At 36.0% G+C, this 26,404-nt stretch overlaps 4 protein-coding genes across 12 annotated transcripts; 2 read left to right on the forward strand and 2 right to left on the reverse strand.

The window, feature by feature from the left end:
- Positions 1-2,358: 2,358 nt before the first annotated feature.
- On the forward strand, positions 2,359-9,228 carry LOC109192987 (stomatal closure-related actin-binding protein 1-like). 3 transcript variants are annotated; one of them, XM_019343729.1, is made up of 13 exons: positions 2,359-2,630; positions 3,109-3,402; positions 3,782-3,910; positions 4,544-4,636; positions 4,731-4,871; positions 5,201-5,269; positions 5,757-5,840; positions 6,406-6,586; positions 6,701-6,817; positions 6,984-7,042; positions 7,829-7,963; positions 8,314-8,463; positions 8,845-9,228. In XM_019343729.1, exons 2-13 carry the CDS (start codon positions 3,121-3,123, stop codon positions 8,881-8,883), a joined length of 1,479 nt encoding a protein of 492 aa, XP_019199274.1. In that variant the 5' UTR covers positions 2,359-2,630; positions 3,109-3,120; the 3' UTR covers positions 8,884-9,228. The 3 variants fall into 3 exon arrangements, with proteins under 3 accessions (XP_019199274.1, XP_019199273.1, XP_019199272.1); XM_019343728.1 differs by having other exon boundaries at positions 2,359-2,626; positions 3,104-3,402; XM_019343727.1 differs by having other exon boundaries at positions 2,361-2,626.
- A 277-nt stretch (positions 9,229-9,505) lies between these two features.
- On the reverse strand, positions 9,506-12,625 carry LOC109192986. 2 transcript variants are annotated; one of them, XM_019343725.1, is made up of 2 exons: positions 12,129-12,625; positions 9,506-12,012 (listed from the first exon to the last, which is right to left on the reverse strand). In XM_019343725.1, the coding sequence occupies exons 1-2, from the start codon at positions 12,208-12,210 to the stop codon at positions 9,629-9,631; spliced, it is 2,466 nt and encodes an 821-aa protein (XP_019199270.1). In that variant the 5' UTR covers positions 12,211-12,625; the 3' UTR covers positions 9,506-9,628. The 2 variants fall into 2 exon arrangements, with proteins under 2 accessions (XP_019199270.1, XP_019199271.1); XM_019343726.1 differs by having other exon boundaries at positions 9,506-12,037; positions 12,129-12,195.
- A 2,658-nt stretch (positions 12,626-15,283) lies between these two features.
- On the forward strand, positions 15,284-18,260 carry LOC109192991 (protein kinase 2B, chloroplastic-like). The gene is made up of 6 exons (XM_019343739.1): positions 15,284-15,490; positions 16,360-16,667; positions 16,750-16,885; positions 16,973-17,109; positions 17,198-17,321; positions 17,654-18,260. The coding sequence occupies exons 1-6, from the start codon at positions 15,430-15,432 to the stop codon at positions 18,037-18,039; spliced, it is 1,152 nt and encodes a 383-aa protein (XP_019199284.1). The 5' UTR covers positions 15,284-15,429; the 3' UTR covers positions 18,040-18,260.
- A 518-nt stretch (positions 18,261-18,778) lies between these two features.
- Positions 18,779-23,520, reverse strand: LOC109192990 (CBL-interacting protein kinase 32-like). 6 transcript variants are annotated; one of them, XM_019343737.1, is made up of 15 exons: positions 23,271-23,520; positions 22,533-22,542; positions 22,053-22,262; positions 21,872-21,934; positions 21,537-21,608; positions 21,302-21,409; positions 21,092-21,172; positions 20,774-20,827; positions 20,561-20,686; positions 20,388-20,477; positions 20,083-20,205; positions 19,871-19,978; positions 19,518-19,631; positions 19,266-19,397; positions 18,779-19,140 (listed from the first exon to the last, which is right to left on the reverse strand). In XM_019343737.1, exons 3-15 carry the CDS (start codon positions 22,221-22,223, stop codon positions 19,066-19,068), a joined length of 1,317 nt encoding a protein of 438 aa, XP_019199282.1. In that variant the 5' UTR covers positions 22,224-22,262; positions 22,533-22,542; positions 23,271-23,520; the 3' UTR covers positions 18,779-19,065. The 6 variants fall into 6 exon arrangements, with proteins under 6 accessions (XP_019199282.1, XP_019199281.1, XP_019199279.1 ...); XM_019343736.1 differs by lacking the exon at positions 22,533-22,542 and having other exon boundaries at positions 23,273-23,520; XM_019343734.1 differs by lacking the exon at positions 22,533-22,542 and having other exon boundaries at positions 22,053-22,274; positions 23,271-23,519.
- Positions 23,521-26,404: the final 2,884 nt, after the last annotated feature.

The following is a 26,404-nucleotide window of genomic DNA, read 5'->3' on the forward strand; positions in this document are numbered from 1 at the left end:
GAGTAACAATTAAAGTAACTAAAAAGTCGTTTAATTTGAGTGTATTGTTGTTAGTGTAAATACGAATAATATGGTTCTAACATAGAACCATTGGTATAATTTGAGCTTATTAATTATGGAGTAAAGTCAATAGGCCAGTATCAATGTAGAAGAAGATGATGACTTTGATTAGCTTAGCTTGGAGCTCTCAAAGTTTACGAGTGAAATGTATTCAAGTTCATCCTCCCTTTGTTCTATTAGACCATCTCCAACGTGACTGCATATCAACAAAACGGCAAATAATTTGGCGGAAAGAGGCTCCAATGGAGCGGCAAAACGCCAAAAAATTTGGCGATGATGAACAGTGCCGCGCCGCAACACTCTGTTCATCCACGGCATTTCCTGAACATCTTTTTTATTCCTCTTTTGCCCTTGCTTTTATTTATTAATTCCTTTCATATCTTTTATTTTGTTTGTATGTTTTATATATTTTGTTAAATACTTAAACATAAATGTTATATTATTATAAATAAATTATATCATTTGAAAGATATCATCAAGACGATTAAAACAAGACTAATATTGAATATAGATTAATTAAAAATTAAAATAAATTAAACATAACAACAACATAAAAATAATATTACTAAAAATTTATTATTTACACTAACAATTATATTTTGTATTAAACTAATTAAATTTGAACTAATAAAATTTTAAAATTAGAGAAAGCATATTATTTTAATGTAGAATAACATTTGACTTAAAAATTTAGTGTTTTGGTGTAATGGGTTAGAGATGAATAAAATTTGGTGTAGAGAATATTCTCTTTGATGTGACATTTGGTGGAGATTTTTGGTGTTTTGGTGTTAATAGGTTGGAGATGCTCTTACACAGATAATGTTTATACTATCTATTTTAGAGTTATTATAACATACAAAATGGTTACAAATAAGGCAAGTGCACGTTTCCTAGCACCTCTGTGCTTCGTGTGCTTGTTCCTATTACGATTCAGTATAATACATATATAAGCATATTTTTTTTTTTGAAAACACATATATAAGCATATAATCTGCAAAGCATAACGAACTCTGATGTTATCTTAGTCGTTGGACATTCTTCAATCTATATATGGATGTTAGCTGCCTAATTGAATTAAAAATAAGAGTTAATTATCAAAATTGTCCATTGAGTAGAGCGAAATTATCAATTTAGTCATTGACTATTTTTTGTGACTAATTAAGTCTTCAAATTTAAAAATTTTAACCAATTTGGTCATCCGTTTGTTTGACCGTTAGCCAACCGTTAACTTGGGACCAAATTGGTAATTCGCTATAGTCAAGGGACTATTAAGGTAATTAACTTTAAGAGTGGACAATTCAGTTAAGTTTTCTCAAACCGAACCGTACCAAACTAGTTAGATTCGGTAATATACCGAACAACCAAACGATAATAGATTCTTGTATAACGAACGGTTCGGTAAAAATTCAAACCGAACTGAATTGTTCGGTAAAAACCGAACCGAACCGAATACCATTTGAACTTTGGATTGGTATTTTGTTATATATTAAACTTTGGATATGGACTGTGTAAACACCATAACACATAATATAGAACTTTTGATAACAAACCATAAAGAAATCAAATAAAACTCTTACGAGACATACTCGTGAGAATATGAGCTGAACGGCAGAGCAAGCAGCAAGGGATTTAGATTTACTTTTTATTTATTTATTTATTATTATATTTTTTTTTTTTGAAAAAATCAAACTGTATTCGGTTCAGTTCAATTTTTTACGGAACAATTCAAATCGGTTTTTTATCGAACCGTGCTGTATACAAGAATCCAATACCGTTCGGTTGTTCGGTATATTACCGAACCAAACTAGTTCGGTTCGGTTCAATTCGCTTCGAGAAAACTAAACCGAATTGTCCATCCCTAAAGTTAATTACCAAAATGGTCCCTTGACTATAGTGAAATTATCAAATTTGGTCTCAAGTTAACGGTTGACTAACGGTCAAACAAACGGAGGACCAAATTGGTTAAAATTTTTAAAGTTGAAGGACTTAATTGGTTAAAAAAAAATCAAGGACTAAATTGATAATTTCGCTATAATCAAGGAACATTTTGATAATTAACTCTTAAAATAATTTTAGTCAATGTATCGTTAATCGAATAAGATAAATAAAATAAGATGGATACAATATTGTTTTAATTTGAGTGTGACCCCTCTCATGGTTCTAATCTGGTGTGAAGCATTATTTAACATTTTTCCATGTTCAGTTAAACTGTGACTCTCACGTAAATTGAAGTCATAATAATGTAATTTGCCGGGGTGGGCGGGGGCGGCCATTTCTTTACTTAACTTTTAAAAAGCATCCGAGACTCTCTCTCTCTCTCTTCTCTCTCTCTATTTCTGCGCATATATTCTCTCACACAAACTTCATATCAGCGTACTCACAAAGTCTTTCTCTCTCTCTCTCCTCACACTTTCTCTCTCCCGGACAAGCCATTCAAACGTAGACGGTAGACCTGCAGGCTGATCCAAACAATTTCCATTTATTTTTTTCAGCTCACAACACATACGAATACCAAAAGGATCAGCTAAAACTGCACCTCTGCTTCTGTTTCCGTTACACATCATCTGTAAGTACACTCCTTTTTATCTTCAGTGTATTATTGCCTCTTTTCTTTCATTCTTCATCCGTATATCGTCTGCGGTTAGGGTTCTGGGTTTCTCTTTTCTTGGGTCCTGAAATAGTATGAAGTCAGAAGGTGTTTCCTTTAATGTTTGTGTGGGAATAGTTGACCCATGTTTTACACATACATATATACATGGTAATTTTTACAGCAATTATCTTATTAAGTATGGCAGCGGGTAAAAGATGGTATCTTTAGGGAGTTTAGGCTTTGGGTTGTGTAAAAATCTTTTATTTTTATCATGGGGTTTAAGTTTTACAGAGTCGCTATAACATTTCTCAGATGAATTTGCCAAATGGTGTTTAGATTCAGTTGGTGATTTCTGACCCACCTTAGAAGTTGAAGTTTCAAAGTCATTTTCAAATTAATTTAGAAAAAGAAGAATGTATTACCATTTTTAACTATATTCTTTATTTGACTTAGTGTAGAGGTTTTTAATTATGACGAGGGTAAGCCGAGATTTTGGCAATACAATGCAACAAGATGCAGTGCCACCTGTTTCAGCTGATGTGATTTTCCATTCGAGCCGGTTTCCAAGTTACAAAATTGGAGCCAATAGTCAGACAATGGAGTTGAAGGAGGATCCTAAAGTACTCTCAATGAAAGAGGTGGTTGCTCGAGAGACTTCTCAGTTGCTTGACCAGGAAAAACGACTGTCAGTTCGTGATCTGGCCAGCAAATTCGAGAAGGGTCTGGCTGCTGCTGCCAAATTGTCTGATGAGGTTTTGACTTACTGAATTTGCAGAAATGTGCTATGGTGTACTTGTATTTCAAGATTCCATACATGCTGTTTTCCTTTATTAATCTGAAATGAATCTATTTCTAATCTTGAAACACTGTAATTTTCCTATCACCTATTTAGTGAATAAGGAATTGGGTGAGAGTCCCACAGTTGAGTCAATACCTAGCTGGAAATATAATTTGTTGTTATATCTGATTTTGTTAACAGAAAACAAAAAATAGGGAGATGTAAATGAGTAAAGTTAACTTTTTATGGTTATAATTTTCATTTTCCTGCCCACATTTCTACCGACAAGTTCTAATGTTCTTCAACAACCTTAAGAATTTAGTGATACTAAATAATATATTTTTGGCCTCCAGGCAAGACTCAAAGGAGCAGCTTCGCTTGAGAAACATGTTCTTTTAAAGAAGCTCAGAGATGCACTTGAAGCTTTGAGAGGGCGTGTGGCAGGTAGAAACAAGGATGATGTTGAAGAAGCTATTGCAATGGTTAGTTCTGAGTCTCTTATATTGTAATTATTACGGAGTACTTTTTTTAAGTTAATAAGGTGGTGTATTAAGTTCTCCTCGAGGATAGAAATGACAGATATAATACTCACTGTTTGCTCTGTTGTAGTGGACAACAATGTTTTGTGGGTCGGCTAATAGCTATGGTGAAAATTTAGGTAATTCATGAATGTCCAGAAAAGGGTCACATTATGCAGTCAACCGAAATGCAGGGATGATAAGTTAGAATTTGTATGCTTGACCAAATTGCATCCTTTTGTCCTGGTGTTTAATTTTCTAAGATGACTGTAGATTTTCTTATTGCTGAAATGTTTTGAGATATTTGTCAAACTTCAAGTAAATTTGAAATTTGTGTTATTACAAACAAACTAGTTATGAGTTTCTAGTTCTTAGTTGACTGCATGCTTTTATTTATATTTTTGTGTTGTTAAATTCTGGACAATGGACTATGGTTTTATGTTCTTGTCAGTATTTTAAATTTGGAATGGATCCTTCACTTATCTCCAAAGGACTTGGAAGCATTGAATCACAGAGGATGGACAAGACTCATGTTCGATCTAAAGTTCTCCTAAAATTTTCAAAGTAATTGCATTTCAATGCTCGGCACTTTTTCAGGTTGAAGCTTTGGCATTTCAATTAACTGAGAGAGAAGGAGAATTGATTCAAGAAAAGACAGAAGTAAAAAAGCTCGCAAGTTTTCTTAAGCAGGTAGAGTATGGTATAGTTTATACCTATAAAAAAAGTATGGTACCATGAATTGCCACAAGATCCGAATAATTCTGATTGAAAAATTGGTTCACAGGCTTCAGAAGATGCTAAAAGACTCGTTGATGAAGAAAGAGCTTTTGCTAGGGCTGAAATTGAGAATGCAAGAGCAGCGGTTCAGAGGGTTGAAGAATCTCTTCAAGAGTTTGAACAAATATCCCGAGCCTCAGGAAATCAGGTGACTAACATTTTCATCCTTTAATTTCACTTTAGAATTCGCATATAATATGGCACAACCTCTCCTAAGTACTACAAGTACTACCTGAAATCAATTCAAATTTTCCTTTGAAACCTCAATTTGCAGTGACATAAGTATAAACAAGAATACTTGACCTAATATATTGTCACATTAAGACCTTTTTAGCACTATTCTTTTGTAACATTTATAATCATGCTATATAATCTTGTAGAATTTCAAATTATTACAAATCGACAAACAATCTTTTATTCCTTGATTTGTTTAAATAGTCGTGACGTTGACATTTATGTACACTGTTGAGTGATTAGGATTTGGAAGAATTGATGAAGGAAGTTCAAGAGGCTAGGCGTATCAAAATGCTGCATCAGCCTAGCAAGGTATTGGTGTCATTTTTTCTCGATCTTTTCCTTGATGATGCTGAAAGTGTTCCCCTTCAACAACTAATATATGCTTATCTACTCTTCATTTCTGTCAAGTAGTACCTTTGTGTGGAAGTGTGGCTAGGAATTAGTTGTGGCCTCATTGTTTCACTAAAAAGAATTGCGACAATGAAGATGAAGGGTTAGTAGGACGTACATGTGAAATGATTTAATTTATTCTCCGGAAAATGATGCTAAAATGTAGGAATATAAGCCTCTGTCGAGGAAGCAAATACCTAATTCTGGAAATTGTAAATCTGCTGATGGGTAGCAATACCTTGATGCCTATGCTTTGTCTTAGAACTAGAATGATGTTCATTTTTTCACATTCGATGAAATTTTCTTCATGCTTTTATGGGTGGCGTTGAAATGAAACTAAGTTTCAACTGTATTAATGATTTAAGAATTATTCACAGTTCAGTATTTTTTTTTTCCATTGGAACAGGTTATGGATATGGAACATGAACTTCAAGCATTGAGAGCTCAGCTTGCAGAGAAGTCCAAGCATTCACTACAGCTTCAGAAAGAGGTTTTGTATTCTCTTTGCAAACCTCTAAATACCATCTGCATATGTTTCATTCTTACTTTATATGCTAATAAAGACTCAAGTTCATACTTTCTACAAAAGTGGTTTTGCTAAGATATTAGCATGGTTGCAGTAGGCGCTAGGCGCTAGTCGGGCGGTAGAGTAGCGCCTAGACGGCGCCTATACAGCTAACTAAAAAAAACAGTGCATGTGTGTGAATGTATATATGTCATATTATATATATATATATATATATATATATATATATATATATATATATATATATATATATATATATATATATAATGAAAAAAAATTAGCAAGGCCGAGCCGACCGGGTTAACTTGGCTAACTCGACTGAAATGGACGAGTTAACTCGGCCGAGTTAGGCGCTAGGTGGCTGCCTAGGCGGTTGAGTCGGCCGAGTTAGGTGCTAGGCGGCCAGTCGCCTAGCGGTCTAGGGGTGCCTAGACCGATTTTTGCAACAGTCATATTAGTATACAATAAATGCTCTGTAAGGTGGAGATGAAATCGCTCTCTGACAAATAATAACTTGTTTTTTCTTCAGTTGGCAATGAGAAAGAGGGGCGAGGAGAACGCTCAAAACTTATATGAAATAGATGGAACTGAAGCACTGGGTTCATATTTACGAATTCAGCCCTGTTCAAGTGTAGCTCCAGAGGTTTCAGAATTTTCAATTCAGTGGTATCGCTTAGCATGTGAAGGGGGCAAAAAGGAGCCTATTTCAGGTATCTGAGCACAAGTTTTCCCATCCACTTGAAAGCATGTTACAAAATTATAAAAAGTGGATTATTACTTAACTATGCATGTTTCCTAGTATTAACCAATTGTCCACTATCCAGGGGCTACCAAACCCAATTATGCACCAGAGCCATATGATGTTGGACGGGTATTGCAAGCTGATATGACACTAGACGACCAAATATTAACCGTGTCAACCACTGGTCCTATTGATCCAGGTTGCTATTAGCTCATAAATATATAGTTAACTATATATATTGAAAAAAATATTTTATTTCATAAATGTTCTTCAGTTTTAAATTTGTTATATTTTGGTAATGCAAACCCCTTCTGTATTTCTGGGCATTAAAGGAATAATCTCAAATAACTGTTCTCCTATAACAGCTGCTGGACTGGGAAACTATGTTGAAGCATTGGTGCGAAGGCATGAAACTGAGTTCAATGTATGTTGCCCACTTTGTGGAAAATTTTCACATTATAAAGGAATGTAGCCCTGTCATGTTTTTTTTTTGTTTTTTGTTTTTGTTTTTTGTTTTTTTTTTTTTGTTTTCTTGTTTCAATTATATAATTTATTCACGTAAAAGATGCACCTAGCTAGTTTCTAATATGCGGTTACTCCTCTATTAAAGCTCTTCCTGAGTTAATGAAGGTTCTTTTCACTATTGAAAAAGTAGTATTGTGGGGGCAACCCCTATCAAGTTGGTCAAACTGTCGACTTGGTAACCAGAAGGTTCCAAGTTCGACTCCTAGTGGGAGCGGCCTATTGGCTTTCTTGGTTTGAGTTGACCAGTTATGGATAACTTAGGTTGGTTTACCTTCTTGTGGTCCTTTTCCGGCTAGGGTCACAAGGTTGGATTTACCCAGTGACCACCCTCGCGTAGTGGCTGCGGGTTTCCCTTGTCACCCTAAAAAAAAGTACCATTGTGTTTCCAAAATTTTACCTGGGATTTTCATACTAAACAAGTCACATTAGTCGGCTTCAATATTTGTATTGTTCTTATTGCCTGCATATTGTTTGAGTACTACTGACTTTGTTACAATGTAGTATCAGTTCATATCTACTTTCTCAACCTATTGAAGCACAAGAAGTCAATACCGCCCCCAATAAGGCTCGAACCCATGACCTCCCATTTGGGAGAGTCAGTTCATATTGCCTGCATATAGTCATATATCAATACCTAAAAACGTCTTTTCAAAATTTTCATGTATGTTATTGTCGTTTTTTGCAGGTAGTTATTGTCCAGATGAATGGTGTGGATCAACCTTCACAGTGTATCCATGTATTGCACATTGGAAAGATGAGAATAAAACTTTGTAAAGGGAAGACAACTGTGGCAAAAGAATACTATTCCACTTCAATGCAGGTATTCATCATATTCCCCTTTTCTCCCAATTTAACTTTCACTTCACTTCCGTTAGATTTTTGTTAATCATATAGTTTTACATGATGGAACTAAGGGATTTGGCGTGTCATTAAGGATTTGAAGAGGCCCTTTAATTGAGTGAGTTCAATAAGTAAACTCAGAAATGGAGGCCGGCAGGAAATATCTTGGTCTGAATTAGTGATAAGATCCCGGGAAGTGGAAATTCGTGTTGCCACATATACTAAAAGGATTAGTATTTAGTATAGAGGGACACTTTTAACAAACATCCTTTGACATCATCGTATGCCATTGTTCTAAACGTATTTTGTCATATGTTTTCTCATTGTCAGCTTTGTGGAGTTAGAGGTGGCGGGAACGCTGCTGCTCAGGCAGTGTTTTGGCAGGCAAAGACGGGTGTTTCCTTCGTCTTGGTGTTTGAAACAGAGCGTGAACGAAACGCAGCTATTATGCTGGCTAGACGATTTGCATACGATTGTAATGTAAGTGTTGTAAATTTTCGTTTCCCTTTGTCGAACAAGATAAAAGATTTATTACTAACAGGCAAGGTTGAAAAAATCGCTAAGCGCCCTCTAGGCGCCTGGGGGGTGCCTAGCGCCTAGACGCTGATTTATTTATTTATTTTTTTAAAAAATTAGTTAAATCCCGCCTAGGCCGCCTAGTCCACGGCGAGCTACTTGGCGCCTAGGTGGCCGACCACCTAGAACGGCGATTCCGCCGAATTTCTTGGCAGCCGGCCAGCCGCCTAGGCGCGATTTTTGCAATAATTGCTAACAGGTTTATATGGGTTTATGCTTATCTAAAAAGCAAAAGAAAGGAGCGCGGTAGAACTGCTTATTAACACAAAATCGTTGAATGTGCAGATCACGCTCGCAGGGCCTGAGGATAGAACTGCTCATTAAACTCGAGAGCCGAGGCCTTTCTCAGAATGTGTAATTATACTGATTGTCTAATATATGGTGTATCTATATGCTTGTAGTGAGATTAGACTATGATCATGATGTGGGTTTTCTCTGCCCTGCTGTTTTTGTTTTCATTTTCAATCATCTCAGGCATTCTTTTATTTGCCTCCATTCATTTTTTTTTTTTTTTTTGTTTTTTTGTGGCCTTTTTCATCCTCTCAAGTCCAGTCAAGTGAATGTGATGACTATAAATGGGTTTAAAACCTATTTTGTAGTTTGGTATTTCTTTGTAACAGTGGGATTAATATGAGAATGTCTATGAAATTCAATATTTGCATCACTTTAGTCCCTTTGTTTATTGCTGAAATTATGTAATTCAAAATTCCCTTTGTTTATTGCTGAAATTATGTAATTCAAAATTTCACTAAACGGGAAAATCTGCAATTGCAACCTGAAGATGCATAATGGATGAAGCCTGCCTGTCGAAGCATAAGATGATAAGTTTAAGTTGTCTATATGTGATAAACAGTTCTCAACGGGAGTTGAATTTGGAATTTTGTAGTTATCAAGACAATAATCTGATCAATTTGACTGAGATTGTCAAACCATATATCCTTGGTATGAGCTTGAAAATTCTATTAACATAAACAAAAAACAAATTGTGATCCATTGAACATAACCAAAAAATTGGGATAAGGATTATTAGAATAGGTATTGAATGGTTTATAATTAGATGTACAAATTTTCATCTCCAAGAACCAAAATCAATAGATTGAAGTGAAATATTACCAAGAAACAGATCTTTCAGATGATCATTACACAACCCAATTCTCCTTGTATGTAAACTAGGATGTATGCAACTGGAAAATCCTGTCTTCCAACCTGGGAACTTTTGTCTTTCCATCACATGAAGAGTGTATACACGTGGAGCAGCAGCCATGCATCCTGTAACGAAGCAGTTGCAGGGTCGCGACTGGCTCACCATTCTTGCTAAAGACAGTAAGCATATGCCACTGTACGATATTCCATACGTTAAGGAATCATCGTTATCAGATGTCTGAGAAGTCGATGCTTCGTTCGTTAGCTCAAGCTCAACCTCATCAGTTGAAGGGATTCTGCTTAGCTCTGAATCGAACTTTTTCTCTATCACCTTCTCATGTATTCTGTACTTCACTGCCAGTGTTCTGATGCAAGACATCCTTAGTTGATTACAAATAATGAACTTTACTTCATTAAAGTTGTCAAACTCACTGTACCATCTGAGTAGCCGCTTAACTATACCCGAGAACCAATCGATAATGTGATTGTGGTCCAGAAAAATGAGCATATGGCATGCATGAGGAAACCCATCAGAGTTTGTCAATCCATATCGATAGAGACGCTTCTTAATGGTGTTGACCGGGGCTATAATCTGAGTTCTAAATGCAGATTCAGATGAAGAATCGGCATTAGGCAAAAGTGCGAGAGTTGAAGCTGTTTCAGAAGAAATATATTCATCAACGCACTTCTGGAATTCATAAAAGGAATCTCTTAGCTCTTGGGGAAGGGATGGTTCTACCAAGTGTTTAGATAAGATAAACTCCTGATTCTCTGCACTTTTAGCATTTATGTCTTGCATCCAGACTTTCAATAAGACTTTGAACCAGTGATCGGTTTCCATTCCAGCTTTCCGGAAATGGGAAACTTTGCTCAGAGTAGAGCTATTATCAGCTAAATGTTTGATCTCTGATTCCTTCACCTTCTTCAGCCCGTGTGCTAGACACTTCTTGCCAATTCTAATTGTCCCTGCATCCCACGCCTCTTGTTTTTGCAACGCAAATAGCTTGACCTTTTCCTTCAACTTGTGAACTGCTTTTAGTGCAGGACTCTCTATCAGGCTTCTTTTAACTACACAACCGAGGAACCGAATTCCATTATGCCCATCGCATGGCAAAATATCTATATCATTATCAACTTCCAAATGGAGAGAATTCTTCAAGAAATCTTGCGTCTCAGACTTCAAAGCAACAGCAACTTCTTTGTGACCTGACACAGCAATAAAAATCTCATCCATAAAACGACAACTATGCACCCTAACACCAGAATATCCCCCGGTATTAACTTCTACAGCACCACCGCCATTCATTTGCCTCCTAAACCAACTACGAAGCTTAGACAGGTTTGCATCTTCTTCAGTCTTCGGTCCAGTATCAAGAGCTTCATATCTCATTGACATTCTGTACATTTCTCGGTCAAAGAGGTCAAGATATATATTCATCAATATTGGAGACAAGCTTCCCTCTTGTGGAAGACCATGTCCTTTAGGAAAGCCACCGAATTCTAAATTCAGCACCTGGCAATCAAACATGCTACGAATGATAGCAAATAAGCTGGGATCCTCAATCTTATCTTCCATCACTGATATGAGTTTAGTAAGGATGCAATCGTCAAGCTTTTTATTAACGGGTAATGTGAACCACCAGTTGGCATTCTTCATATCCTTGCAGATGTATCTAAGAGCAGACAAGTGACTTCTTCCACTTCGGCAACCATGTGAAATCTTGGAAAAGTGAGGTCTGTAAACAACTTCCAGCACTATTCTAATAGCTTCCTGAACAACTCTGAGCTTAACATTCGGAAGAATAAGTACTTCTTTCTTAGGCCCCCTTGTTGCAATTGAATATGTGTTAGCACTTACATCGAAATGTCCAAGAGATAACTCTTCTGCCATGGCTTCAAAAGGCAAGTCATCCCCATCCAACGCTAGATCAACATTAGAGTTCAGTCTAATACAATCATAAGCATCCCGAAGAGTCTTGTGATCACCAATCAATTTTGCCATAAGGTCCTTAAACTTCCCATTCATGTACTGTTCCTTCACCTTCTTCTTTATTTGCCGCTCAAGAAACCTCTTCTGCTCCATCCTAGACATCCGTTTTGTCTCCTTAACTATAGAAGTCTCCTCAACCAAGCTTGCCAAGTTCTGAGCTAACGACATTCTGGATTCTTCATCCCGAAGAACAGAAGATTCCTCAACCAAAGAGGCTAAACCGGTTGCCAGTTTGCCATAATCCTTATTATGATTATTACACAAATCTTCTCGAACAGTCGAATAAAATGAGACACCTACATGTCTTTTGATAGGATTCCCTGCAACAAGTATTAAACAGAACATCTAAGAGGTTTTATCTTCATTTATCCCAGTCCCAGAGAAACAAATACTAAGCAAACTTTTAACTTATTATTGAATAGTCAGAGAAGCTTACTCGTTTCCTCTATAAACAATGAAAATTTGGTACGGTAGCTGAAAAGATGCAATCTTGCAAGTTTCCCACATTTGCACAACATAGTATCTTGTGCTGATAGTACCCTGCAAGCAAGTCCCTAACTTATCTGAAGTCTTCTAAGTTCTAACAGACCTTTTAGCAAACACATGATCGGCATTGCACAGTGAGAGAGTGAGTTACCTTCCTATTACTATTCTATAATCACATAATCATTAATGATGCTTGACGCCTCCTTTGTCTCGTTTCTCACGCAAAACACCACACCGGGAATCAGAATTTCCAGTTTTCATACAGTAGTAGGTAAAGTCAGGACGGCAGAAAAATCGTTTCTATATTCCAGTCAACCTATGCAAATCCTATCCAGCTAAGAATGCTGAATCTTAGCTCTTCTACTTTTCTCTCTCCTTCGATCTCCCTCAGGTACGAGAATTTGTCTCTACCCAAGTCATCGCCGGACTTCACGAACATTCTTGTCTCAAATCGCTTGTTTTTAAGTTACGTCGAATCTGGGAATCATTAGAAGATAATAAAATAAGCAGTAATGAGAGAAATGACATTTTTCTATTAAAAACAAGTTAATTCTATTTTTTATCATAGATTTATAAATGATAGTTCACTTTTATAGTTATTTTTTATCAGAATATTCTCATTTGATCATAATATTACACTATTATTATATCATGATCATTTTTAGTCTTCCATTAACAAAATTATTAAATATTATTAAATACAATGACATTTTGATTTTTTATACAAAGTAAGTTATTCAGCTATATTTTTATGTTTTTTTTTTTTTAAAAAATCTATAATTAAAGATCGAAATGCTTTTGAAATCAAGAAATTAAAATACACAAATTTCCACTCAAAAAATAATTCAATCGTGCATATATTATTAGTATATTAAAAAAAGAATAAAAATCGCCAAATAACTTTACATCCAAAGTGAAATCAAGAAAATACATAATAAAATTAAGAAACATACTTGTTTGAGCTAGGACTACTGGTTATAGCTCGGGAGGATGAGTATGTTATAATATATGAACTACTATATATCAAAATGATACTATGTGTGTGGTCCACTGATACCTAGTTACTCTCTTAAGTGGGAGGTGAAAGATTTGAACCTCAGTTGAAGCAAGTAATGTGTATATATATCTTCCTTATAAACAAAAAATGCTACTATGTCTTTATTCTTTAAAGACTGAGTCAACCATTATTATAATAAAATAATTCAAAAAAAAACATTTTCCCACAAGTAATTATTAAACATGAAAAAATTTTCCCACAAGTAATTATTAAACATTAAAAAATAAAACAAAGCCACCAAACTATAAAAACAACGTAATTGTTACGAGTTATTACTATGAACTTATGAATTGGCATGGCCATTTATTAGACTTTTGTTCTTTTTAAAAAGTCAACAACTTCTTTGTAACGTCACAGCTATGTCATTGTCATACGAAGAAATTGCATGCGAAATTTTCATAAGATCAACCCTATTAGGGGTTTTAAGTGATTTTTTTACCGAGATAAAAATTTAGTGTTGCTTTTTTGACAAATGGAAGGAGAATTTTAAGTACTCTGTAATTTTTTTTTCCTCGTGCATGGCATTTCTATCTTGACAAAGACACCATTATCAAAAAAATTAAAAAAAAAAAAAAATGTCAGCGGCTACACGGCTACACGCCTCCACCTAGTCACATAACGTAATGTCATTATGTCAATTTTAATAATTTTATAATTCAAATAATACTTTAAATAGTTTAACAATCTTTTCAAAATAAATATTCCATAATGTTAGTGCTTCATATATATATATATATACTTCCAAAAAATCGCGATTACGCAATAGATTTATAAACCGGATGAACATTGCTCAACGTATAACTGTAAACCAATAAACCATAACCCCCCATATATAAATGTACGTGTCCAACACACAACGAAATTCCCAACCATTTTACTCAGTCAAAATAATGCAATTGAGCTATACGATAACGACACTGGAAACTTGACAAAATTTCCCCATTCCCATCTAAATATTTCTTCCTCACATTTATCTTATAATATTCAATTTTTAACGTGATATTATTATTATTTAATTTTTAATTCTTTTTTCAATTAAAGATCGATGCCAATGAATCGGGTTGTTTCAAATACCCATCCTCATAAGATAAGCAAATTATACTATCGATCATGGTCTACATTGTAATGTGTGTATTGATAAATGTTTATTTTTAGTGTAATGAAAGTTTATTATTAGTGCATTGAAAGTTCATTTTTATGCGATATATCAAATAATAAATTTTTACGGGACATTCGGTTGGAAGGGGAAAATGAATTGTATTTCCATTAAAAAAGAATAAGGTGAAAATAAATTAGGAATTCAAATTTTATTTTTTGGTGGTAGAATTACTAGGAAGTGTAAGAGAAGAAGGGGTATAAAGAGAAAAATGCGCTTGTGTAGTAATAGGTGGTGGTGGTGGTGTAGACTTAGTCCATAAATTATTGCTCTATACAATAACTTTTCCCCTTTAATTATGTTGAACATGGTTGTTTCAATCAATTACTTAATAAATTTTGTTAAAATTAAAAAAATTATTTTAATTTGTCAAATTATTAGAGTACAAATTAGTCATTTTATAAATGAATGTTGGATTTGTTGGATTTTATAAATGAATTTCCAGTATAACAAAATAAGCTTTTCACATTGATGATTTCAAATGAATGTTGGATTTGTTGTAATGTTAATTAACGAGAAGGCAACCAAATCAGTTGGTCTGCCTTCTCCTTTACCGGAGAAAGCAATCAAACAACACCGGCAACCGTTTAACCAGTGTCTTTTGCCAGAATATGGTCTGCATTAATTATAAGTCATCAATCAATTTTTGAGTCCAATACACTAAAATAATATGTTTAAGAATTTAATTATAACGTTTAAAATTTTAAGAACCTAATTGAGTAATGTTCGGAGCCTATATGACCATTTCCTTAAAAAAAAAATCTCGTGTTTATGTCGCAGAACTACAACTGGACACATTCTCCGAGTGGGACCCAAGGCTGACCATTTCTTTCTTTAAATAGAAGACAAGAAGGAGAAGCGTCTGTGTGAACGTATTAAAAGGAAGATGTTAATTTTTTTCTGCACCTTGACTGAAGACCCAACCAATTCTCTCTCTCTTTCTGCATAAAGAAACAAGAATGGGCTCACAGTTAATCCCATTCTGGGACTTGTCTTCTCTACTCTCCTCCTTCTTCCTCAGTTTCCAAGTTTTTGGATATGGGTATTTGCCTGGGCAAACCAGCAAAGCTTGCTCATGCTTCTTCTAGCTTATTTGCTGGTATGTATAGTATAGTATAGTATCAACTCTGCAATCATTTTCTCTTCTGTTTACACATAAAAAAAAATTTGTTTAATTTGTATCTCTTGCTTGGATTGTTTAATTTTGTTCTATATATTGAGTTATTGAATTGCATGCAGTGATGATTGTGTGTGTGTGAATATAATGATGATCAATTTTGGTTCGATTCTTGCCATGATTAGGGGTTTGGGTTTAAGTTAGGATCCTTGTGTGCAGAATGTTGTTTAGGAGTCCACCAATGTTGTTGTTTGGGGTGTAGGGGTTTGGTTCTTGCCATGATTAGGGATTTGGGTTTTAGCAACAAAGTGGTCGGAAATAGCAACAAAGGTTTTTCCGGATACCAAAAGTGGTCGGGACAAGGCTTTCAACTTGATTTAAGATCACTTTCAGTGGTCAAAAATTTCATAATTTCCAGCAGTATTGTGCTGTTTAGGGGTCGGGGTTCGATTCTGGCTATGAACAATGGGGATTTTAGGTTTGGGTTGGACTCTTTGTGCATAGAAGTATCCCGTATTGCGTGCATATATTGTACTGGTTGCAGCTCTTTCAGTCCACCAATCACTGCTGAAAATTATGAAATTTCCGATCACCTGAAAGTGATCTTAAATCAAGTCGAAAGCCTTGTTCTGACCACTTTTGGTATCCAGAAAAACCTTTATTGCTATTTCCGACCACTTTTTGTTTTCGACTTGATTTAAGATCACTTTCAGGTGGTCGGAAATTTCATAATTTCTAGTAGTGAATGCTGCTGTTTTTGTGTTTGTGTTTACTTCTGTTCAATGTATCTTCATCTGTCAAAATCAGCTTAAACTATATTAGATACTTATATGTTTCACTTTGCCTTCCAGAGAATAAGACATCTTCTCCATCTGAGAAGAAAGGATCCATCAATTCCAGCCAGCCAACGCCCAATGGCACCGTGGCCAGTTGCAATCCCCCTGCCTTAAGTAACCTCAAGCCTTTTGCCTTCAACGACCTAAAAGTTGCGACTAGGAATTTCCGGTCTGACAGTCTTCTCGGTGAGGGAGGTTTTGGCTATGTCTTCAAAGGATGGGTAGATGAAAACTCGTTCACTCCCTGCAGACCGGGAACCGGGATGGTAGTGGCTGTAAAGAAACTTAAGCCCGAAAGCTTCCAAGGTCACAGAGAATGGGTTGTATGTTTCTTTAAGCCCCTATGAACTTTTCGTTTACCACTTCTTTGCTCTGTATGGTAATTGAACTTTATTTCTTTACCAGTCGGAGGTTAACTACTTAAGCCAGCTTCATCACACGAATCTCGTGAGGTTGATCGGGTATTGCTTGGAATCTGAAAACAGGCTTCTGGTTTACGAGTTCATGCCAAAAGGAAGCTTGGAAAACCATCTATTCCGGAGTGAGTAAATCTGTATCTATAAGATGATCTTGTTTCTATAAAACGTTTATGTTATCGTGCCTTGATATATTCCAATTCTATATGCAGAAGGAGTTCAACTAATGCCTTGGTCTATTAGAATGCGTATTGCTGTTGATGTTGCACGAGGTTTATCCTTCTTGCATGGTCTCAATGCGAATGTGATCTACCGTGACCTTAAGGCTTCCAACATTCTTCTTGATTCGGTATATATGCCAATGGATTTCGATGAATAATGACACTGTTGTTTGATTTCCATTTTCAGTTACATGACTTTTTATCGAACTTCTGCAGGACTTCAACGCAAAACTTTCTGATTTTGGCCTTGCGAGAGATGGTCCTGTTGGAGACAAGTCTCACGTTTCGACTAGAGTAGTAGGAACTCGAGGCTATGCTGCACCCGAATATGTAGCCACAGGTTAATTTCTTCCTCGACTTCTGCTTAAACCAGCTCGGCTCAAACCAAGAAGGTCAATAGACCGCTCCCACTGGCTGTCGAACTTGTAACCTGGTGGTTACCAAGTCAACAGTACGACCAACTTGGTTGGGGTTGCCCCTCCTGCTGGTTCTTTTGCATTTGCATAATCTTTTAGCCAAGGTTGAAAAAATCGCTAGGTGCCCTCTAGGCACCTGGGGACCGCCTAGAGCGCCTAGGTGGCCGACCGCCTAGCGTCTAGGCGCAATTTTTGCAACACTGCTTTTAGCAAAAGTAGACCTCTTCAAACACCTAAACGAAATGATTCATGACAGGTCACTTGACTCCAAAAAGCGACGTCTACAGCTTCGGGGTAGTTCTGTTAGAGCTGCTATCAGGAAAGCGAGCGTTGGGCGACGAGAGCGTAGGGGGCGCCGAAGAAACCTTAGTCGACTGGGCGAGACCATCTCTAAACGATAGCCGGCGAGTCGTGAGAATCATGGACACCAGGTTGGGTGGTCAGTATTCTAAGAAAGGTGCCCAAGCTGCAGCTGCCCTTGCCTATAAGTGCCTCCACATAGACCCAAAAGCAAGGCCACCCATGGCAGATGTTTTAGCTGCACTGGAACACCTCCCAGGACCAAAGGATGCATCTAGGGCAACACAACAGAAGATGGGTCACTCTCACAAGACAGTAAGAGCCCCCACAAACTCCAGATAGTACTATTTGCACTACTCCTAGTCCTAGGTAGCAGATAAAAACTTTAAATGTTTTTGTACTAGTTTTAGTTTTATGTTGGAGTTCTAGTTCTATTATGTATGCATATTTAGTGACTAGATGTAACATGTGGAATGTAAATGCTACTGTAAACTACCAAAAGGACCCTGTATGTATACATTCTTTTATACATTATGGATAAGATATGGTCCAGTTTTTTGTCATATGAGTGATGACCACCAATATAATATAAGACTAATTTGGATTCAGTTCGAATTGCACTATCAGAGTTTTACTCTTACTCAAGTGTAGTATTGTAAAAATCAATCTAGACAGCCGCTTAGGCGCCCCAAAGTCGAGGCGATTTGAGTTGGTGCCCGACTCGACCGAATCGGCAGCGCTCAACTCAGTCGAGTGATTTTTTTGCTTGCTTGACTGCTCCTCTTTTATAATATTCCTCTAACCATGTACTCAACAAACCATCTAATATATGTAGCTGACTAGTTTGAAGAATTATTACAGTCTAATAACTCACAGCCCTAAGTGAAAAATATGGAGACAATACACTTGGATTACTCGGCAGCCTAGGTGGCACATAAGCACCGCCTAGGCGCTAAGCGTCCCCCGACTAGCACCTAGCGACTTCTGCAACATTACTGATTGCTGAAGTGTAAGATCTAACCCAAAGCTCTTTAACACGACGAAAGACACTTTTCCGACCTTACAGTTGCATTAACAATTCGCTTTAACATGACATGTATACAATTGCAATTTGCAATCACTGAATCAATCAATCACATTAACAAGCATACACAGTATACAAAATTCACATCAACACTTCAACAGGAGGACTACAGGAGCCATCTCTGCTTTCCACTGCCTATAATAAAGGAACAACAAAGTGAATTTCCTAATTCTCTCATGGGAGAAAAAGGTCCCATAAAAGACCAAAAATAAATAAATATAGAACATAAGAGAATGAAGACCAAGGCCTGAAAACAAATGGGTAGCAATCATGGTTGGCAAATTCTATGTTGTTTCTTGCATATCTTCTTCAGTTCTCCAAACTACATCTTCAAGGCAAGTAGAAAGGTTCTTGTAAAACTGCAGGAAAAAAAGGTCATGAGTTAGACTAGCTAATTGGTTGGATTCAACTTTTTAGTGTGGTCTGGCCTAGTTGATTCTATCATGGTTAGTTATAATTGCCGAGCTTATCACGGAACACATACCTTGTGGAATTCCAACGTGTCTCCTTTAGCCTTTCGCACCTCGACCAGGTGAAGAGAGGGGGCAACTTGGAATACCTCAGTTGAAACATTAAGGTTTCCTTTTCTTCCCGCTTTAATGTTTTCCAGCCGCATCTAAAGACAAAACGTAAGATATATAGAGTAATTATTTTCTTCCATTATCTTAGGATAAAGGTATACATTATATTGCACAAGCTATATTCTTTATATAGAGTGGTCCAAATTGCACATTACCTTGTAATTCTTCTTTCGAACATCAAAACCGAGGGGCTTTGCAGCTTCTTCTATCTTAGTGATTATCTCATTTGCGGGGCATTTAGAAGTGAACCTTGTTTCCCTCTTGAATCCCTATGAACAATGGATCACCGATCACGGAGATGAAGGATAAAGAAGACTAATTCACTAATTTCCACATTAACGAAAGATAACCCCTTATTCCTATCCTAATACTAAGCACAGCATCTCCCTTAGGCTTGGATAAGAATAGGCTCGAGAAAAACCAGAATAAGTTTCCGTGCTTTTGAGTTTTACGTTGCATTGTTTTTCAATTAAAATTATAGATAAAGAAGCATAAGTATAGAAGAAACCTTTTCATCAAAGAGATTTCCAAGATCGAGCCCTTTTGACATAGAAATTAACTCGAATGCATTCATTGCAGTTGGCTGCTCTTCCTTTTTCTCCGTAACATGATGCTCCTGTTACAATTAAACAAAAAAAGATGTGAATTTCACGAGTTATAAATCCCGTTATTGTTTCAAGTACACTCTGAAAGTAAACTCGTTTTGTAAACAAAACTCACTTGAGAATCCTTAAAAACAGCTTCCACATCATCCAGGTTTGTGTCTTCTTTCTCATAAAAAACGGCAGGTTTATAGTCTTTCTTAAACCACTCATCTTCCAATATCTCAGGAATGGTAATTCGCTGCACAGTATAAAAACACGATGAATAAAAGCAAACGCAAGGAGAAATCAAATTTTATGCTAATGTGAATTACGGGTTTTTTTTTGGCCTTGTCTTAGAGGGTTTACTTTCTACTGAAACAACAAAAATAGATACTGCATTGTAACAGAGTCAGTAGTACTAAAAAAAAAAGATGCACTCACAGTCACAGGGTTTGGATCCAAAATTCGAGTAATTAACTTCATGGCGCTGAAGGAGATCCAGGGCGGGCAAGTAAACTCAGCGCAGGATATCTGCATGTCACATAATAGAGATTTAGTGAAACTAACCAAAAAAAAATTGGAATTTTTAGCATAAGATTGTGAAAAATGCTCACTTTTTTATATAGGTTCATAAGATTAGGATCATCAAAAGGCAAGTATCCTGCAAGCAATACAAAGAGTATGACTCCACAGGACCACAAGTCCGCAGCTGACCCATCGTAACCTTGATCATCTAAAACCTAAGAGAGGAACTTCATTACTCAAGACTAGGTGCAAAGGAACAAAAAAAACGACGCACTCTTCTTACATCCCGGTGTTGTTTATACCTCAGGAGCAACATAGTTTGGAGTTCCACAGGTGGTGTGAAGTAAGCCGTCATCCTGTTTAACGCAGTAAATCAGATTAAGTTTCATATGTCTTTTGAATCTAACCAGTTGACCACTTGAACGTGGACCGGACAGGCTCTGATACCATGTTATAATCTAAAAAATTGAGCTAAGGTCACTCAATTGGGATATAATACACATGGGTCAAACCACACTAAAAGACTGAATCCAGTCAATTAGCTAGTTTAACCCATGACCTTATAAACCCATATGTTCTCTCTTATTTTTTCGATGGGGACGGGATAATCATGTAATTACCCTGATTTGCTGGGACAGAGCACTCAATCCAAAATCAGAAACCTTGAGATTCCCAGAAGCATCCAATAGTAAATTCTCTGGCTGCACAATCAAATGAATGCAGAAAGACGTAAATAGTCATGTATTAACCGGCCCCGAGAGAGCAACAGCAATAGGACGCTTGTCTAGCTAGCTATTTCACCGAACAATGCAAAAGTAACAGTATCAAACCTTCAAATCTCTGTGGTAGACTCCCCTGCTATGGCAATAATCAACCGCGTTTATAAGTTGCTGGAAATATTTCCTCGCCTCATCCTCCCTCATCCGTCCATGATTTACCTTTGTAGTCAAGAAATTACGTAAAGAGTAAGTCCAATCAGAGATTATACCATTATTTTGTGTGTATAGCCAAGTTTCATCCTGAAAATGCCAGAATCACGGGGATAAAAAGGAAGAATATGCATACAATTTTATCAAACAGCTCTCCACCGGTAACAAATTCCAAAACGATGAATATTTTGGTCTTGCTCGCCATAACCTGAAGGTATAATGAAGTACAGGTGTCAATGAAACGGTGGAAAGAATGTTGGATGTAAGTTTCATTTTTTCCACTTAACGAGTTTGAATCTCTCTGTCAAATAACATATTTCCGGACTAAATTATATGTATTCAACAGATGAACCTTATATAATGCAACATAACAGTTCCTAACCAAATTATGTCGAGATCTGCCCCAACCAAACAGCCTAGAAACCTTATATATTTGAACATTTGAAATCAAGCATAAAATAATATATATACCTCATACAAGCGAACAACATTTGGATGTCTTATTAGCTTCATTGTAGCTATTTCCCGCTTGATCTGTCAAAATTAAGCATATAGCACATTTGAAGCATAGCATTACAATCAATAACCCGAATGTGAGAATGTCACATAAATTATGCAGACAAATATCGAAATAGAGGGCTCAGAAACTAACCTGTTCCGCCATTTTGTGCTTTAGGACCTTATCTTTGTCGAGAATCTTCAGAGCAACATGTTCTCCAGTCTCGGAATTCCTCGCAAACTTAACTTTGGCAAATGATCCCTCGCCTATTGTCCGCCCGAGTTCATATTTACCAACTTTACGCTTGATTTTCGGTTGATTCATGATCAAGAAACTGGTGAAGTCTTGTTAAAATCGCAACTCCTACAGCAGCAACTGCATGTTTTTTCGCACTTTCTGTCAGGTTCCAGCTGATTATATAACAAATTACTAAAAGCTAATAACAAGTTCAACAAAATACAACATGTTTTGCTTCTGTTAATGCTGACAATCTTGAAAATCAAAGTAAATTCTTTTCTAGAAGTCCTCCACATTCAACATGGGTTTGATCAATTGGGATTAAAAGAATTGATGAAACTTCCTGGCAGCCTTTCTGGGGATAGTCAAAACCTATAATAAACTACCTAATCTCTGTTGATTTGAAGTTCACATTGCCCATTTGCCCCTACCCATTATTCAACTAAAAGCAGTTGAATAGCAATAACACATTTCTCTTTTGTTTATTCCACTGGGGAGAATCAAGATGTCTCAGCCTTCTGATTAATTAATTGCCTCATAATAGTTTAGACTGTTTCAAGTGATTAAAAAACAGAGATTTAATTTTAAAAAACAAAAACAAAGAATCTATTGTAAATGTGGACAATCAGCAGGCAATGATAAGGAGAGAGAAAAAGATCCCCTATCAATAGCACTATCATGCAATCCAGCCAAAAAAAAGGAGGAAATTTTCAATTTGAGTTCAAAAAACCCCAAGAAATTAGTGCAAAAGAAAAAAGAAAAAAGAAAAAAAGTGATGTTTAACAAGAAAATGGAGTCCAAGAATAGGCAATGCAGAAATCAAGATCAAGACCAAGAAAGGCAATAAAGTTTGAGTCTTTTATCAGAGTTCAAGGGACCCAAAAGCAAAACCCAGAAAACCCAATACTTAAAAAAGAGAACTTTTAGAATTTAGAAACACTCACAAACAAGAATGGAAGAATTGGAAGACACAACTCTCAATTCCCAAGAGGAACAAAGCCCAGACAAGAATGAAGATCGAAAACCCAGACAAGCAATTCCAAGGGTTATCAGCACAGGTGTACAACCATCACCAAACCAAAAAGGTGGTTTGAAAAGACTCAAAAAGTGAAAAAAAAAGAGAGGGAGGTTTACACTGTATGGAGAATAGATGGGAGTGTGGCAGATAAGAACGAAAGGTGGTGGTACTGCCTTGAGCCTTGGTGGCGGTGAGCTTTATGATAAGCACGGTGTAAACCGGCCTTTGGAAGAGTTGTTGGGGCAGAACAAAATTATCCCCAGCCCCGACGCGGAACAGGACTAATCCGATTAGAACAATCTCCCCATCTGAATCATATCATGTGTATATATGGCCCTGCACAGATCCACTCCCGCAGACAAAATCTTTAAAAACAATTGAAAATTATGAAAAAAAGCAGAAATGTGACAACCTATGTCTCTCCCTGATCTATAGTCTAGACAATTCGTCAAATTAACTCTTTCTTCTTTACTTATTTTTATTAGTATTTTCTTATAATTTTTAAAATTTTTTAATAGTGTTTTTAAATTTTAATATAATTTCTAAATGTATAAAATTTACATACTAATTCTAAAATAAATATTATGAAAAATTAAATTATAAATTTCAGTCAAACATCATTAACCGAACGCGACAAATAAAAATTGACAGAGAGAGTATTTATCAAGTAACCTAGCCACGTTCTAGGTAATCATAATGTTATAAGTTTAACTCATAAAATTTATTTGGTGCCGGGTAATAATTGTGGTTTTTCTTATTAGATCACTCAATTTTTTTTATGAACAGTCCCAATTAAGTTAGTCTGATCATTGCCTTGATTATCACAAATTTCTTGATTTAGTCAACTATAAACAACTTAAATCCTTGACAACCCAACTGGGTAGCTCAAGTAAAAAATGTGCTCTCTTTAGTGGATAGGAGAGTAATTCACAAAATTAATTTGAGTAATAATTGTTGATCCATAATTGAGAATTAACATTGCAATAATTATGTTATGTTTTAACATTAATTGATTGGAGATAAATTTAAAATTCAGAATCAATATTTACATTAATATCTACATCTGCTACTTCAACACTATAAATAAACCACCATCCACAGGACCACAACCAATATTACAATTATGTTTTGGTCGTGGCTAGAATTAGGAGGATGGTTGTGGCTAGAATAGGGAGAAGAATATTTCTGGGAGTTTAGGTTTCTTATAGAGCTTTATACTGTGTGATCTGGGGAAGATGAATCAAGAAATGCACAGTAAACATGAAGAAAAAGCTGAGGATAAAAATCATACCTTGCTTCTGAACCTAGGGCTTTGATTCTTGGAGCTGTTCTTTCTTGGAAGCAGAGGCAACTGTTAGTCGTAGTTCAAGAACGCGAAGAAGAAGAAGCAGCAGCTTACGTAAAAAGACTATTTTGCCCTCATGAATAAAAAAAATTTAAAATGTTTAAGTTTTTTCGGCCAATTCCACCGGTGATTTGGCCGAAAGGACCAAATCTATTAAAAAAACATAGTTAAAGGACTAAATTGTTAGTTTTAAAAGTCATGGAGCGAAATTAACACGCCCCCTATAGTTATAGTATCAAAAGTGTAATTTGTTCATTTGTTAAATTAATAATAGTCCGTGCATCGCACGGGACACTTACTAGTTATTTTTACAACAAAAAAATGATTGATTTACCTTATTTTAGTCCTTTGTAGAATAATCAGTCGAATTTCAGTTAAAGTGCATCATTGAGTAACAGACCATAATTGTCACTATTATTGTCACTATTATTATACCTGAAGTATAATAATTACATTTGTTAGACAAGCTTTAAAAATTACAGCATGTTACTATGGATCTCAATATTTGTAAAAAAAATTTGGAAATAAAATTGAATTATTCAAAATCTTTATCAATCATTTAAGGGTGGTATCAGGTATGTACGAAGAACCGGGAAGAAGTATGATTCTGATTTTAGTGGTGTATTATTGGCTAAAAAGAGTAGAATATTAATGACAATATTTAGGGTGCATTTGAAAATTTGAAAAATGACTTCAAAAAAATGTTTTTTGAGTTTTCAGTGTTTTACAAGGGGAGGGGGTAATGAGTTCAATGGAAAATGATGTCTTAGTAAAAGGAAAATAGGTATGTTTTCGGGGAAAATAATTTCCTTTTTTTTGGAAGAAGTCATTTTCCAAGAGATACGCATGCAAAATTTTTCGGGTCTAATTTTTTACGGACTTTTGCGAGTCGGCCCACCAAACCTGCAGGCTAGGGTTCATGCAACCATAGCCCGCCCCGTGCGGGTTGACGGGCCGGGAAGACTTGTTCTCATGCAACAGTGTATTCTCGAACACTGTATGATGCATTTATGCATACCTAATGATGTATGTCGCACTGACCGCACGGGAAGACTTGTTCTCACAGGAACCAATATATATATATATATATATATATATATATATATATATATATGTGTGTGTGTGTGTGTGTGTGTGTGTGTGTGTGTGTGTGTGTGTGTGTGTGTGTGTGTGTATGTGTGTGTGTGTGTGTGTGTCAAAAGAGTGTTATTCACATAAGGATTTTATCAAAAGTATGAAACAATTAAAATTTTGAGATATTCAATTCTTTTCATTTCCTACTCATTTTCTAAAAAATGATCCAAACATACAAAGACAATTTTCCGTTGTGTAGCCAAACATTGGAAAGAAAAATATTTTCTAGAAAATGAGTCATTTTTCAGAAGTCATTTTCCTGTTTTCCAAACGGAGCCTTCATGATTGAAAATAGCATATACGTAGTTGAAAATAGAATATTAGTAAATAGAGTAGAATATTAATGACAATATTTAATGCTTGAAAATAGCATATACGTAGTTGAAAATAGAGTAGAATATTAATGACAATATTTAATAAAAAGAAAGAATAATCGGAAAATAAATGACTGAAAATAGCATATACGTCGTTTTGGTTATTAGTAGGTGGCGGTTACAATAATGGTATTATGTACAATATGGAATATGGAATTGTGGGCCAAAAGTAATTGGTAGGAAAGTAGTCCACGTGGGTAGTACGGTGGGGTGGGGTCCAAGCTCTGCCATGTTTCTGAGGCAGAGATGCACAGAAAGTCACATATGCAACCAAAATATATAACTATAAAATAATTTCCATTTTCATTCTTCCAAAAGGCTGAACTCCAACCCTAAGGGTCCCCCACACCCCGGCCCGACAGAACGGTGGGAGGTTGTAAATCATGGTGACTCAACT

The sequence above is a fragment of the Ipomoea nil genome, unplaced genomic scaffold, assembly GCF_001879475.1.
Source record: "Ipomoea nil cultivar Tokyo-kokei standard unplaced genomic scaffold, Asagao_1.1 scaffold1834, whole genome shotgun sequence".
In the NCBI taxonomy this organism is placed as follows: domain Eukaryota; kingdom Viridiplantae; phylum Streptophyta; class Magnoliopsida; order Solanales; family Convolvulaceae; genus Ipomoea; species Ipomoea nil.